Below are 14,831 nucleotides of genomic sequence, written 5' to 3'. Positions count from 1 at the left end.
CTCCCTGTGAGGAGCTGCATGGAATGGGAAGACATGGGCTTTTGAAAGGCACTGGAAATATCCTTACCTTTCATCTGGACAAAGTCCAGCTGGTGGATGGACTGGAGCAGAGGGGCGTTGTCGAGGTTCAGGTCGAAATCCGTGGTCATGCGGGGGGTGAGCGTCCCCTTCCCCCACTGGTCCTCGGTCAGGTGCACTCTCCTGATGAGAGCATCGGAGATCTGGGGACAAGGAACACCCTCAGCCACCAGGGATCACTGGGATGTGTGCTGGGATGTGTGCTGTGCCCCTGCCCCGCTCTCCTCCTTCCCTCTGCCTCCCAAAGGCTGGCACGTCACGCGTGGTTTCCAGCCCTTCCCTGCGGGCTCAGGGGCTCTGGGGATTGTTTAAAGGCAGGGTCTGGGACCAAAGGGACCAGCCCAGGAATGAGCAGTGGGATGCGGTCCCCAAGGGCTGTTATGTTGGTTTCCCAATGGAGAGAGAGACAGCATGTTCTGATCCCTGCTCCAGAGAGACACCACCCACCACCTCCTGCTAAATCCCAAATTTAGCAAATTTATCCCCAAACCCTCTGTTCCTCCAGTCAGGGTAAGAAAGGTCCCTGTTCCTGCTGCGAACCTGGAGGTGATGAGAGGATGGCCCTTGTTTTTACAGCTGGGAAAGCCGGGACACACCCTCCTTACCCTCGGCTCTGCAGTGCCTTTCCCACCCCCCTGGCGGCCCCACACCGACCTGCAGGAACCCGCTGGGATCGTTCTCCTTGATGACCTCCAGGCAATATTCCATCAGGCCCGTGGTCTGGCGCAGCTTCACCGTGCAGTGGGAGATCTGGTCCCGCACCACCTGCCAGGGGACAGGCAGAGATCAGGGGGGGCTCGGGGAGATGAGGAGACAAAGGGTTTGGGTGGGCACAGGGACAGGTTCAGGGCATGAAAAGGGAGGCAGAGATTCAAGGGAACAGGGAAAGGCAGAACTGGCCAAGACTCTGAATTCCAGATCTTTGAAAACCTGGTGAACAACAACAGAAAATCCCAGAATGGTTTGGGTTGGAAGGGACCTTAAAGACCACCTGGTCCAAGCCCCTGCCTGGGCAGGGACACCTTCCACCGGACCAGATTGCTCCACAATCTCTCTGGGCAAAAATTATTAACCCATGTAATTATTCAAAGCAGTGGGACAGTTCCATGCCCTGTTTTTAATTCAGCAGCTTCCACATGGCAGTTTACAAGCTCCATGCCAAGCAAATGCCCACTTCCATAGATATACAGGTGCCTTACCCATCCTTGGCACGGAGCTGGGTTGTGGGGTTGGCTCTGGGGCAGCTGCACCCAGCATCCCTGGATAAGGACCCTGGATCACATTCCAGCATCCCAGCAGAGTTTACTGGTGCCTGAGGGCTCTGCTGATGTTCCCAGAAGCACAGCAGGCAGGAAAGAGTTCAGGCTGGATACCCCGAGGGTGTATTTGAAGGTTGGCTGGTCCTTCATGTTGAATCCTGCACCTGGGGTCAGGAGCATTTCTGCCACTGGAGGTTGGCAGAGCAGCTCAGGAAGAGAAATCTGCTGCTCAGAGGAACGTGCTCATGACAGGTAATTCAGTTTTTTTTCCCCCCTGGAAGAGCTTTAAAGCTGTGAGAAGTTCTCCAGCGGCACTGAACAAAGCTGTGCAGCTCTGGGGAGCACAGACAGTCGGGGGTGTCAGGGGGAGGATGAGCTTTGCATCAGCATCTGCAGGTGGGAAAAGCTGCAGTGGCCAGGGACGAGGAGAGCACAGTGCCCACTGCTCCACAGGCACAGGAGCAGCTCCCCCTGTGAGCATCCCTACAGCATCCCTGCCTGAGGGGTGGGGAGGTGAAATGAAGCACATGTCAGCCTCCTGCAGTGAATAAACCCACGCTTCGAGGGGGGGGGATGACTCCTGCAGGGCAATCAATCCCACCACGTGTTGTTTAATTATAATTTAATCACCTCTACTCAATCACCGAGCAGGAAGAAAAGAATTTACCGGCCTTGCAACTCAGAATCACAGAATCATTCAGGTTGGAAAAACCCTCTAAAATCGAGTCCAGTCATTCCCCCAGCACTACCAAGGCCACCACTGACCCCTGTCCCCAAGTGCCACATCCCTGTGGCTTTTAAATCCCCCCGGGGATGGGGAGACTCTACCACTGCCCTGGGCAGCTGTGCCAGGGCTGGACAATCCTTTCCATGAAGGAATTTCCCCTAATCTCCAATCTCAACCTCCCCTGGTGCACTTTGAAGCTGTTTCCTGTCATTTCTACCTGGGGAGACTTGAGATGACGCATCTTCTTCTACGAAATGCCACCAAACAGTCCCTGAGATGGTTCCAGGTTTTTAGGGAGTAGCCACTGCAGGCTGTGGCAGAGGGAGGCTGGAGCAAGCCCAGGCTGTGGGGAGGGTGCAGGGTGGACAAGGCAGCAGAGGGAGCTCCCATATTGCTCCTCTGGACCAAGTGGATTTAGGGAGGCTTGTGGAGATGCTGGATCGCTCTGAGGTAGAGCACACGCTGCTCCCGGCATCAAATGCTGTCAGCAGAGGGAAGAGTTCATTCAGGGCCACTTCCTAACACTTGAGTGCACTGGGAATGGCTCTGCTGTGGTGATTCCTAGAATCCCAGAATGGTTTTGGAAGGGACCTTGACGCTCAGCCAGTGCCACCCCCTGCCATGGGCAGGGACACCTTCCACCAGTCCAGGTTGCTCCAACCTGGCCTTGGACACTTCCAGGGATCCAGGGGCAGCCACAGCTTCTCTGGGCAACCTGTGCCAGGGCCTGCCCACCCTCACAGCCAGGAATTCCTTCCAAGTATCCCACCTGCCCTCTGGCAGTGGGAAGCCATTCCCTGTGTCCTGTCCCTCCAGGCCTTTGTCAAAGTCCTTCTCCAGGTCTCTTGGAGCCCCTTTAGGTCCTGTAAGGACGAAGCAGAGCCAACAGCTGCTCCTGGAGATCTGACTCCCACTCTGACCTTCTGGAAAGCGTGGGCAAGCCCTTGGATTTCTTTTCTCTGTGGGGATGCTGAGTCCTTCAGGGCAGGATCCAGAAGGTGCAGTGGGGGTGTAAAACAACCCTTTGCCCTCCTTTGATCTCTGCTGCTCCCAGAGAGGGGCTGGGGGCTGTCCTGCCCTTGGCAGGGCTGTTGGCTGTGTGGATGTTGGGTCTCCGAGCTGCAGACCACGGTGTAACCCTGAGTGTGAGGTAACACCAGCCCCTGGGGTCCAACCTCACTGTCAGACTACATCCTGAGTGGACTGATGAGCCAGAGCAAGGTTTTTCATCCCCTGCCTGCTGGGCTGCAGATGGGTGGGTGAGCATCCCACCCGGAATGCCCAGAAAAGCCGCCGCCTCCTCCCTTCATCTAAGACCCCCCCCTCGAGGGGAAATGCACGTGCCAGCGGGAAGACAACAAAGATGGGATTGGCAAAACAATCTTCTTATGTTCTTTGCAGCTTAAATCTCTGTCTGGTTTGCCTGGGATAATGAATTTGTGAGCCTCTCCCTGCCGGAGTCGATGTTTTCCAAGTGTTACCAGCAGAATTGCCATCTGCTCCCTCCAGCCAGGCAGGAGCCTCCAAGAAACAGCATTTGATTGGTGAAGATGTAAGGAAAAGGTTGGTTTTTATTGCTTCCCATAAAGGTGGGAAGAGAGAAGAGAGAAGCTGTGGAGTCTCCAGCCTTGGAGACACTCAAAATCCAAGGAGAAGCAGCCCAGGGCATCCTGACTGAGGGGCACCCAAAGCTGTGGCTGCAGCTCTGCCCCTGCCCACACCTTCAGCCCTTCCACAACTCTGTGATCCCTCCAGGGATCCAGCACAATCCACCTGGAGAACCAGATGAAACAGCACTTTTAACTGCAGCCCCTCCACAGCAGGAAAACCAAGAGTGGAAATCCACGTTCCCTTGGCCAAAACCAAACTGTTTTCAAGGAGAGGAGGGGGGATCTTTGGATGGGATCTAGTGGGGCTTCGTGGCTTTACAGCTTGCAAGAGAAACTGGACGCAGACAGGAACAGAGAGACTCCGTTAATCACCGTGATTAGTAAAATTAAAGGTTTGAGAATTAAGACACAAACACCTGCCACGTCTTTGAAGGCCTGGTCTAAACCCAGTGGGGCCAGGGAAGCTGCAAAGCTTTCCAAATGGCCTCAAGCATCCTGTGGTTCCTCCTCCTGCACGAGGGATCTCCACTCACTGGGAGCTCCCTGTTACCCCAGTAATGAAGAGTATGTGGATGAAGAGAGCTGGAAGTGCAGCCTGGAAGTTCCTCAGGCCTTGGACTCGTGCGAGAGGCTGTGCTGGGCTGAGGGGCAGCCCCAGGAGACCTGGAAGGGCTTGTGGTACCCACCGGACTGCCAGGAAAACCTGGCACATCCACGTGGTTTTTGAGCACTTCCAGGGATGGTGACTCCACACTGCCCTGGGCAGCGTGTTCCAGGGCTGGACAATGTTTTCCATGAAGAAATTTTCCCTGATATCCAATCTAAACCTTCCCTGAGGTGCAACTTGAGGCCGTTTCCTCTTGTTATGTGGGAGGAGAGGCTGACCCTAGCCTGGCTCTTCCATGGCTCAGCTGGTGAAGCTCCATACATTCTGTTTGGGGTCATTTCTACCAAATAACCAATTTTTTTCCCCCTCTTTAGGTGCCAAATGAGGCAACAGCCAGAACCTGGCTGCTAATCCCAGCCTATAAAAAGGGTTTTTGTGTGCACTCACAGCAGTTCACTGCGACCTTAAAATAGGGCGTTTATTTCAAGAGCTTTTCTTCCCCTTAAGGTGACATTAACTATAATTTACATTTTAATACAGCTCCTAGAAGGCAATAACACCCGCCCTCATCCCCACTTAAATGTCTCCCTCGCCTTCCTCCTCTTCTTGGTGCTTGGGTAGGTAACAGGTTTTCGAGGCACTCAACATTCCCAGCGCCTGGGATGAGTCCTGCTGGGAATGCCACACGGAGGACATGGATTCTCCTCACCCTGGGCACACCATGGGCAGGGACAGTGGGGGTGGAGGGCGGCATTCCAGGTGCTGCCGTGGAAAAATCTCAGCTGGAAAAAACTACCAGGACAGACCCTGAATCCCACAGCCACGTGCCCTCCAAGCAGGGCTTTTCCAGGTGGATGTTTCCATGGTGACTTGTTCCTGGGAGAGGAGGCTCAGGCTGGAGCTGGGAAAAGGCAGAGCTGCTGCGTTACCACCGCCAGTGTGACCTATTCCAGCTGAGGACATCGAGTTCCCTTGGAAAACCCTGACTCTGACCCCTAAAGAAGGGTCATGGGCCAGCATTTCAGCTCTGGAGATCCATGCTACGGACAGGAGGCCCCTGGTGAGTGTTTCCCATGGATTCAGCTCTCCTGGTGAATGTGACAACTCCTGTTGGCCCACACGGGCTCTGCGGCCAAAGCAATGGGATGAAATCATGGAGCAAAGGCATCCTACGGCCTGAAGGCCAGAAAAAGACTGGAATGATCCACCACACTGCTGAGAGCTCAAGGAGGTGCCTGCAGAGCTCAGTCCTTGTGTGCTGTGGGCTGAGGGGAGATTTTTTTCGCCTGGGAGAACAGCACAGGGAAGCCTCTTTGTCCCCCGCACAAACCTGCCCGAGCTGTAAATGCATCATCCCTTGGGGGGAAACCACTCTGTTCCTTTGAAAACCAGGGCCAGCAACGAGGAGGGCAGGCAAGGAAGGCGTGTGCCAGAGGTGGTGGCCCCAGTGCTCCTCCCAGACGTCACTTTTTAAAGCCCAGGCTCTCATTCCCGAATCCAAGCGTCATGGCGCGTTGGAGAAAGGCGCGGGAAATGTCCCCTTCCAAGCTGGTGTCCTCACAAACCTCTCTGGAGTAATTAGTGCTGGCCCACAGGCAAAGCTGGACTGGTGCCTGGCACCACGGAATATGTGTCAGGACAAAGTAGGTCAGTCCCAGGGCCGAGCTGACCCCGACTCCGGGCGCCGCAGAAACGGGACCTCGGGGCGCCAGCGGCCCTGTGCCAGCAGGCAGGCTCTGTCCCCCCAGGGCCCCTCCTCCTCCCTCACAGGGTGCCACACCGTGCCAGGATGGCCAACATCCCACTGGGAAGGAGCAGCAGCCCGTGGAGTCACCGGCTGCAGCCGGGACACGGCGGCTCCAGGCCGGCTGCTGGAGCGATGCCTCTGGATCTGGAAGGGCTTTGGGGCGGCACAGCCAAGTCTCACTGGGCACTCCATCTGCTCATCTCCTCGGCTGATGCGCTCTGGGGACAGGGCAGTGGCAAGTGGGCACACAGGCCAGGCTCAGATGCCCCGGACTGGTCTCTTAGGGGAAGGGACCTTAGGGGAAGGAGCTTCTTAGGAAGCTCTCAGCGCAAATCAGTGGCCAAAATCGCCCTGTGCTGATGTGAACATGACCCAGGACAAGCCCCAGGGTCCTGCAGGAGGACCCACCATGGGTTATAACTCCAAATAATGCAGGAAGAGTTGGCAACGCTTATGGAAGTGTAGGATACCCTGAGTCCAACTCCTGGCCCTGCACAGACACCCCAACACATCCCACCCTGTCCCCAAGAGCATTGTCCAAACCCTCCTGGAGCTCTGGCAGCCTTGGGGCCGTGCCCACTGCCCTGGGGAGCCTGTTCAGTGCCTGACAACCCTCTGAGTGAAAAACTTTCTCCTGAGATCCCACCCAAACCCGCCCTAACTCAGCTTCTTGTTGTTTCCTTTAATCCTGAGAACTTCCAGTGCTCCAGAGCCTCTGAGCAAGAGCCGGGGGCTTTGTTATCCCCCTCAGCCTCGGGCAGCTGGGGGGATGTCCCATTGGGAAGCAGCTGCTCCAGGCACAATGCTGCTCCCCTTTCATGTCTCCCTGACCCTTGGAGCGAGGCCAGCCCAGCCTGTGTCCAGCTGGAGCTGCAGGTGCTGCCTTTGGAGCAGAGGGATTCCTTGGAGGGGGCAAAGGGGAACGTGGTGATGACCTTGGCAGAGGGAAACACAAAGGTAACCACGGGACTAAGACTCTCCTGCACCCCCTATCCCATCTGCAGGCAAGACCCTCTCCATCCCTGTCCCCGAGCCAAAGGGGAAGGATGTGGGATTACCAGGGATGTGAGTCCCAACCTGATGATTCTGGAGCCAGAGGAGGCCAATCTCAGTGTGCAGGGCTCCAGGTGGGTCAGGGCTGCAAGAATCCCTCCCCCATAAAAGCCTAAAAGCACAGGAGCACCCCTTGTGTTTATCACTCACCCCCTGCAAGGACTAAAAGGGGAAATCAAATAATTTGAGGTTAAAAATCTGCCCAACCATCCATGGGCTGCACAGCAGAGGGAGCAGCTTTGGGATTTTAAACACTAGCTGCTGGGATGCTACTGGTAACTTGGGAAAAAATTCTTCCCTGGGAGGGTGGGCAGGCCCTGGCACAGGTTGCCCAGAGAAGCTGTGGCTGCCCATGGATCCCTGGAAGTGTCCAAGGCCAGGTTGGACAGGGCTTGGAGCACCTTGGGCTAGTGGAAGTTGTCCCTGCCCACGGCAGAGGGGTGGAAAAAGATGATCTTTAAGGTTCTTTCCAACCCAAACCACTCCATGATTGTAACTGGATGGAGGCTCCTGTATCACATCTGTCAGAGCACACAGAGCCCTTCCTGCCCTTCCTGCAGCACGTGGGGAGCTCCAAGAGCTCGATCCTTCACCGATGGAGGCTCCAGGGCTGAATTAAAAGCCCAGTCTGACATCCCAGGGGGCTGTTCCATCTTTTAAGGACCAGGCCTGGCTGATGACAAACCCCAGCTGACAACGATGGGATGGAGGTGGGAGCAAGCAGCGGGGATGCAGATCCCTTCCTCCGGCCAAAAAAGTGAAAGGGTTGTGCTGAGCAGGGAAATCGCTTTGTGCTGCCCGGCTTTGTGAGAGTTTAATTAACCATGCCCTGAAGGGACTGAGGGAAAGGGAGCCCACCAGGCAGTGGGGGTCCCTCCTCTGTGCCATGGCTGCTCGGGGTTGTGCTTTGTTGCTGGGCACTGAGCGCTGATGGTGGGCTCGGTCCCACAGAGCTCCTTTTGTCCGTCTCCCCATGGAAATGCCCTCGTGCTGCCCGTCCCCGGCACGCACCGAGGGCTGGTGGTCTTCTCCCTCGTTTTAAGCAGGTCCAGGAATCCCCTCTGGGAGCCTCCTGGGTGGCCCAAAGAAAGGCTGGGGGTGGTGCAAGCGGGAGCCAGAGAAGAGACACGGGAATTTCGACACTGAAATGACCTCAGAAGGGGGGTCCTGGAATCACAAATGTCGGTCCAGCTGAGACCCCACGGGTGATGACCAGGGTGCAACTCCCTTGCCCAGCAGATCCTGGGCACGGCTACACCCGTTCCACTGTTCCCAGGAGAGACTGGGCCCTTTGCTTCCCTTCTCACCCCCAAATCAGCTGGAGAGGCGTGGGGTGGTGACTGCAGGAATGGCACAAACCGTGGGCCTGTTTTCACAGCTCGTGCTGAGAGTTGCGTCTCTGCCCCCCTGACACCATCAATCTCACTGCAGCCACCACCCTGAGGCCACGAGGTGCTCACCCAGCACATAAAATAGAGTGACAAAAGTGGCATCTCACGGCACCAAGTGCCCCAGAACTTCAGCTGAAGGCAGCAGAAGCTACAGACGCTCAGCATCCTGCAGGATCGTTCTAGCAGCTCGGATGACACGTGGGACAGGAACGAGGTCGTTTTCCAGCCTGTGGATGCTGCACATATGGCTCTGCTGACCTAAGGACTAGTAATTGGCCCAGTGATGGAATAATTCAGTGGGAACTACCTGGAGGAAGCAGCACTTTGCTGAGGGACACGCTGGGAGTGGGCTGGCCATCCGTGGCAAGACAGAATTCAGCCCATGTGAAAAAGGAGTGGCTTCCCAGTGACCTCCCCGCTCCTCCCCAACAAACAGCATCCTAGTCCTCATTCCCATCCGGTGCCAGCCCTGGAAGAAGCCCTCTGACCACCTGAGCTCACCTTCAGCTTGTGCTCGTGCTCCTTGTTGACCCGGGAGAGCAGCTGGGCTTTCCTTCGGTTGAGGGCGTCGATGAGGGCGTCACACTGGGCCACCAGGCAGGCCTCGAACTCCACACTGTTCTCCTGCAGGGCAGAGGGAGAGTCACAGCCTGGAAATGTCCCCAGTTCAGCTGGAAAACCGGATTTCCCTTTTTAATGATGCCACAAGGATCACTTTTTGTACGTGCAGCTGCACCACTGCAACCCACAAATCGCTGGCACGTGGGATGCTTGTGCCCTTGGGTCATGGAAAATGTGGTGGTGGCAGGTGAGGAACAGGTTTGCTCCATCCTGCCACATCCTATGGCAGAGGTGGGAAGGGCTGGGCTCTCTGCTTCTCCTCTCTAGGCACTGTCAGCTTTGGGAAGAGCAGCTCTGGGGAGGGTTCAGGGGGTCATATGAAAAGTCAAGTGTGGGGCCTTTTGGGAGAACACCCACCAAACCAAGCTGGGGGAGGGGACAGAGGATGGCACAGAGCAGCTCATCCTGGTGGGAAGGGGCTGTTCCTCAGGCAGGAGACACCGTACCTGGATTTGCTGCACCATGTTCCGGAGCTGCACCAGGAACTCTTTCGCTTCCTTGGCTCTGTCTGACAAACCATTCAAGGCCTGGGAAAGCTGGCTCTGCAGGGGGAAGAAAGAAGGAGCAAGGTCATTTCCATCTCCAGGACCCCATCCATCCATCCATCCCCCTGGATGAGTGTGAGGTTTGGGCTGGGAATGGGCTGCAGCCCAGCACTGCCTTCAGCATCCCACCGAGGTGTCCATCTGCCTCTGCTGCGAGTGCAAGGACAGGAAAAGGAGGGTTAGTCATCATCCTGGATCCCCTGGCTTTGGGAAGTAGATATTTAGTGTCCACCTCTTCCACAGGCTTCCCTGGGTGACCAGGGGTAAGCCACATCCACCCATCCTGGGTCTCCAAGTGAGCCAGCCACTCCCTCCTCTGGATCTGTGCTCTCCAGGGAGTCAGACACCAAAAATCCTGTAGGATCTGCCCCATGTCAGCAGAAGGGCACAGGCCAGGCCACCCAAATCAGACTGAAAACCTCCCAGAAGTGAAGGTAAAAAGCAGGGTCCTCCCCTGCCAAGCAAAATCCTGAGTGCTCCTTCTTCCTCTGGGTACAGGGGTGGGAATGCACCCCCCACCCCCAGCCCGGGCTGAGCAGCAGAGCATGGTAATAATCATCATCATCATCATCATGTTAATCAAATGCCTTTTCATTTTCATGGCATTTTCTGAACATTAACTCAGGAATCTCCCCCCTTTGCCAGTAGGAATTATTATCTCAAGAGCCCCGGCAAATCACAATTCACAATTCACAATTCACCTCTGGGAGAGATTTTGCCTCTTTTATGGGCTGCAAACTGCCTGCAAACACCCCGTGGAGTTTGAGGGGTGAGCTTTCTCTGTGGTAGGCACAGGAGGGAGCCCAGAAGGCGGTTGATGTCCCCAGATCCCTAAAAAAAAACCTAAGGGACCCGTCCCTCCTGTGATCAGGATGCTGGCACCAGGCTGGCACCTGCCTGGTGGTGCTGTGCTTCCCTGGCTGGCAGGGTGGGATGGGAGAAGGGCAGTGTGGTGTCTGCTGAGGTGGTGCTGGGCTGAAATCAAGAACGAAAAAGCAGAATTGCTCTCGAAGAGAGGCTGCAGCAAATGAATGGCAACCATTTAACGGCCCAGAAAATGACCTCACTGCTGCTTCCCCGGGAGATGTTAATCCAAGCCGAGTGACTCCCGCATTTCCTTTGTAATTTATCGTGCCCGAGTCAGTCGGGATGTGGAGCTAATCAGCGAATGCATCTCTAATAAAAACGGGATTGCTAAGCCAGCTCAGCAGGTCTCCCCATCCCTCCTCCTCCCTCCTCCTCCAGCTGGAGGAGAGCCGAGGTCAGAGCCTGAATCCACAGGGAGAACCCAGCCCTGTCCCTGCAAAACCCCCAGCAACCCCCACAGCCCCTGCACGGCTCCAGCCCTCCTGGATTTAGGAAGATGCCTTAAACCCAGCTCAGCAAAGGTGTTTTGCTGAGAGCTGCAGGGCCCTGGTCTCCAATAACACCCACGATTAATGGAAATAATCAGCAGGGGTTGGTTATGTTTACAAGCTCCTCATTAAAACTGCAGCACATTGTTGTGTTGTTTTTTTTTTCCTTGCCCTTTTAAGTCGTAACAAGGGTTTGTTTTTTTTTTTAATCCATTAACACGCATTTTAGAAAGGGCATCTTTCTATCACCATAATTCTTCGAGGCTTTCTTAACGAGAAAGCTTTTTAAATGTGGTCTTAAAATTTTGTTAAGAGCTCTGGGATGCCAGTGTGCATTGTCCATGGGCAGCTCCTCAATCCCACAGCTGGAAGGGACCCAGAAGGATCATCCAGTCCAACTCCTGGCCCTGCCCAGGATACCCCAACAATCCCACCCTGTCCCTGAGAGCCTTGTCCAAACCCTCCTGGAGTCCCTGGGCAGCCTGTTCAGTGCCCAACCACCCTCTGGGGGAAGAACCTTTTCCTAATTTCCAATTAGATGCTCCAATGGACTCATCCCTCTGACTCCTCCCAGTGCTTCCAGGAGCAGGCTGGAGGAGCCACAGAATCCCAGAATGGTTAGGGTTGGAAAGGACCTTAAAGATCATCTCATTCCAACCCCCTGCCATGGGCAGGGACACCTTCCACCAGCCCAGGTTGCTCCAACCTGGCCTTGGACACTTCCAGGGATCCAGGGGCAGCCACAGCTTCTCTGGGCAACCTGTGCCAGGGCCTGCCCACCCTCCCAGCCAACAATTCCTTCCCAGTATCCCATCTCTCCCTGCCCTCTGGCAGTGGGAAGCCATTCCCCCTTGTCCTGTCACTCCATCCAGTCTCCAAAGTCCCCCTCCAGCTCTCCTGGAGCCCCTTTAGGTACTGGAGCCCTCCACGTGGGATCAGGGGGTCTGAAGGACCTCAAGCCTTGTCTCCTCCTTTGCCAGACCATGGGAAACAAGAGCTGCTGATATTTCTGGCACATGCCAGAAGGATTTCCCCTCCCTGCAAAAAGCCAGAACGTTGCCCTTCGCATCTCCACGTGAAAACAAAAAACCTTCGGGGCTTTTTGGGGTCAGGGACCCCGCTCTGGGGACACTGCCCTGGGGATCATCCAGCATGCAGTGGGCCAGGCACCGAGTCCAACTCTCAGCAAGAGAAGGCAGGGGAATTAATGAGTGTGAAATGAAGAAAAATCCCATTTAGCGGCGCCTTAAAATCCAGGGAATTTTTTTCTTTGCGCAAAGCTGGCCCCTTTCTCAGTGCTGTTGTTCCAAGGCTGTAAGAAGAGACCTCTGTGATTCACATTAGCATTAATGGGAGCTAAGCATTTAAATCTCTGTCCCCAGAGCACTTAGGAGAGAATCTGTCCCCTCTTTGTGCTCGCTAATAGCTCCATAACCCTCCTCCTTCCCAGGCACGGCTGACAAAGGGATTTCTGTCACTCTCTGATTCTCCCTTGTCCCAGTGCATGGATGAGCACAGTCGGTGCAGAAGGCTGAGGGCTCTGTAGGGCTGAGAACTGCTCCAAGAAACAGAGAAAAGCATCATTTTAACTCTGCATGGTCGGGGCTGGTCTGGTTTTCCTCCCTGTATAAGCCAGCTGCCAGCCAGGGAGCTCCCCCAGCTTCACCTCGAGGCGAGGAGGGGGTTGGGTTTGTTATTTTAGGAGGTGCTGGGTCCTGCTCAGCACTGGGTGTTGGATTGGTGGAGCTGGCTCTGTGTGGCAGCTCCATCTGGAACACTGAGGGAAGTGTTCAGGTTCTCCAGCCCTGGCCACCAGCAAGGGGGAGGAACAGCTGCTCTCATTTCAAACCCCAGCTCGCTTGCAGGCCCTGGTTTAGGTTGGAAAAGCCCTCCAAAATCGTGGAGCCCAGTGTTCCCCCAGCACTGCCAAGGCCACCAATGACCCACGTCCCCAAATGCCACATCCACGTGGCTTTTAAATCCCTCCAGGGATGGGGACTCCACCCCTGCCCTGGGCAGCTGTTCCAGGGCTGGACAACCCTTTCCATGAACAATTTCCCAACATCCAACCTAAACCAACCTAAACCCCCCCTGGTGTAACTTGAGGTGGTTCCCTCTCCTCCTGTCCCTTGTTCCCTGGGAGCAGAGCCCCAGGGCCAGAAGGTCCCCCCTGAGCCTCCTTTTCTCCAGGCTGAGCCCCCCCCAGCTCCCTCAGCTGCTCCTGCTGCTCCAGCCCCTTCCCAGCTCCGTTCCCTCCCCTGGACACGCTCCAGCCCCTCGATGCCCTTGTTGTGAGGGGCCCAGAACTGCCCCCAGGGCTGGAGGTGCCCCAGCAGTGCCAGCACAGGGGGACAGTCCCTGCCCTGGTCCTGCTGGACACGCTATTGCTGATCCAAGCAGGATGCCCTTGGCCTTCTTGCCCACCTGGGCTCACGTTCAGCCGGCCCTCAATGAACACCAAACTCACCTAAACTGATCCCAGAAGAGCTCCTGGCGTTATACCAAGAGCCCAGTACCTGCTCTGACATCCCAAGTGTTGCAACCAGCCCCTGTTTCTTCTCTCCTCCCGACCACATCATCTCACAGCCAGTTCCTCCACTGGAGCTTCCATAGGGAGGCAGAACAGGAATGAGCCAGAGGAGGTGCTGCTCCCAGCTGTTCTGCTCCTGCCCTCGAAAGGATGAGGAGCTGTCACAGATGCTGGAGTTGAACTCATGTGCTTCTTTCTTTTAATTAAAGCACGGGACCTGCAGCCTTTGCATCTTGAGGCCGGTTCACTGTACTCGATGCCTGACTAATTAGAATGGGATGTTTTAATTAAAACTTGCATTCAGTCAGGAAGCTGATGAAGCTAAACTGCTGCTAATTGGCTTTTGGCTCCAATCAGGAGAGCCTGACTTTTGGATTCAGTGCTGCCTATGAAAAGAAAGCAGGAGCTGCAGCCTGGGCTAAACCTGCCCCTCAACACCGGAGGGGTCACAGTGCTGTGTCCTGGGATCCTGAAGGGGCTGGTCCTTGGACACTTCCAGGGATCCAGGGGCAGCCACAGCTTCTTTGGGCATCTTGTGCCAGGGCCTGCCCACCCTCACAGCCAGGAATTCCTTTCTAGTATCCCATCTAACCCTCTGGTCAGTAGGAAGCCATTCCCTGTGTCCTGTCCCTCCATCCTTTGTCCAAAGTCCCTCCCTGGCTCTCTTGTCCAAGGCCAGGTTGGATGGGCCTTGGAGCAACCTGGTCCAGTGGAAGGTGTCCCTGCCCATGGCAGTGGGATGGAATGAGATGGTCTTGAAGGTCCCTTCCAACCCGAACCATTCCGTGATTCTGTGATTCCATGATCTCAGCCGCAAACATCTGTAACTCTGAGCCCAAGCAGGTGACAGGAAAAGGACACGGATCCCAATTATCCCCTTTCCAAGCTCCCGAGCATCAGGCACAGCTCCAGCTCAGGTTTTCCTGGTTTCCCACGGGAAGGATGTGCTCTGAGCCCGACAGAAAGCTGCAGAAAGAGCAACAGATGGAAGAGCCTATGCCTGTCATCAGCAGGACACACACACACACACACACACAGAGCCAGGTTTGTGAGCAAATCCCCCCTGTGCAAACTGCAGGATAGGAAGCAACCTTCAGGAATGGATCATCCCACTACCCTGTTAAATTCAGTGGGGACCTTGCTTCTCCTCCTTCAGTGCTAGGGAAACTGGGGTCTGCAGGAGGAGGATGAAATGCAGACTATTTGGAGGGAGCAGCCCCTGGGAGAGGAGCTCCTCGGGGCTGGATGTTCCTGCTGCCTCTGCCCTGGCCCTGAGAGCAGCTGGGATCTGCCAAGCAGATGATCCTC

At 55.6% G+C, this 14,831-nt stretch overlaps 1 protein-coding gene across 8 annotated transcripts in view; it reads right to left on the bottom strand.

The window, feature by feature from the left end:
* TRIM9 (tripartite motif containing 9) overlaps positions 1-14,831 on the bottom strand; it is a 57,811-nt gene that overhangs the window by 17,673 nt on the left and 25,307 nt on the right. For all 8 annotated transcript variants that reach the window (XM_027906647.1, XM_027906649.1, XM_027906650.1 and 5 more), the window contains exons 2-5: positions 9,540-9,635; positions 8,974-9,096; positions 733-843; positions 68-221 (exon numbers count right to left, since the gene is read on the bottom strand). In XM_027906647.1, the coding sequence (XP_027762448.1) occupies positions 68-221; positions 733-843; positions 8,974-9,096; positions 9,540-9,635 (484 nt within the window). The remainder of the gene's footprint in view (positions 1-67; positions 222-732; positions 844-8,973; positions 9,097-9,539; positions 9,636-14,831) is intronic.

Source organism: Empidonax traillii, unplaced genomic scaffold (genome assembly GCF_003031625.1).
Source record: "Empidonax traillii isolate 1590-97213 ecotype Southwest subspecies unplaced genomic scaffold, ASM303162v1 scaffold1335:size128774, whole genome shotgun sequence".
NCBI classification, from domain to species: domain Eukaryota; kingdom Metazoa; phylum Chordata; class Aves; order Passeriformes; family Tyrannidae; genus Empidonax; species Empidonax traillii.
Note: the sequence above shows the minus strand (reverse complement) of the source record. Positions and strands in the feature narration are given on the sequence as shown.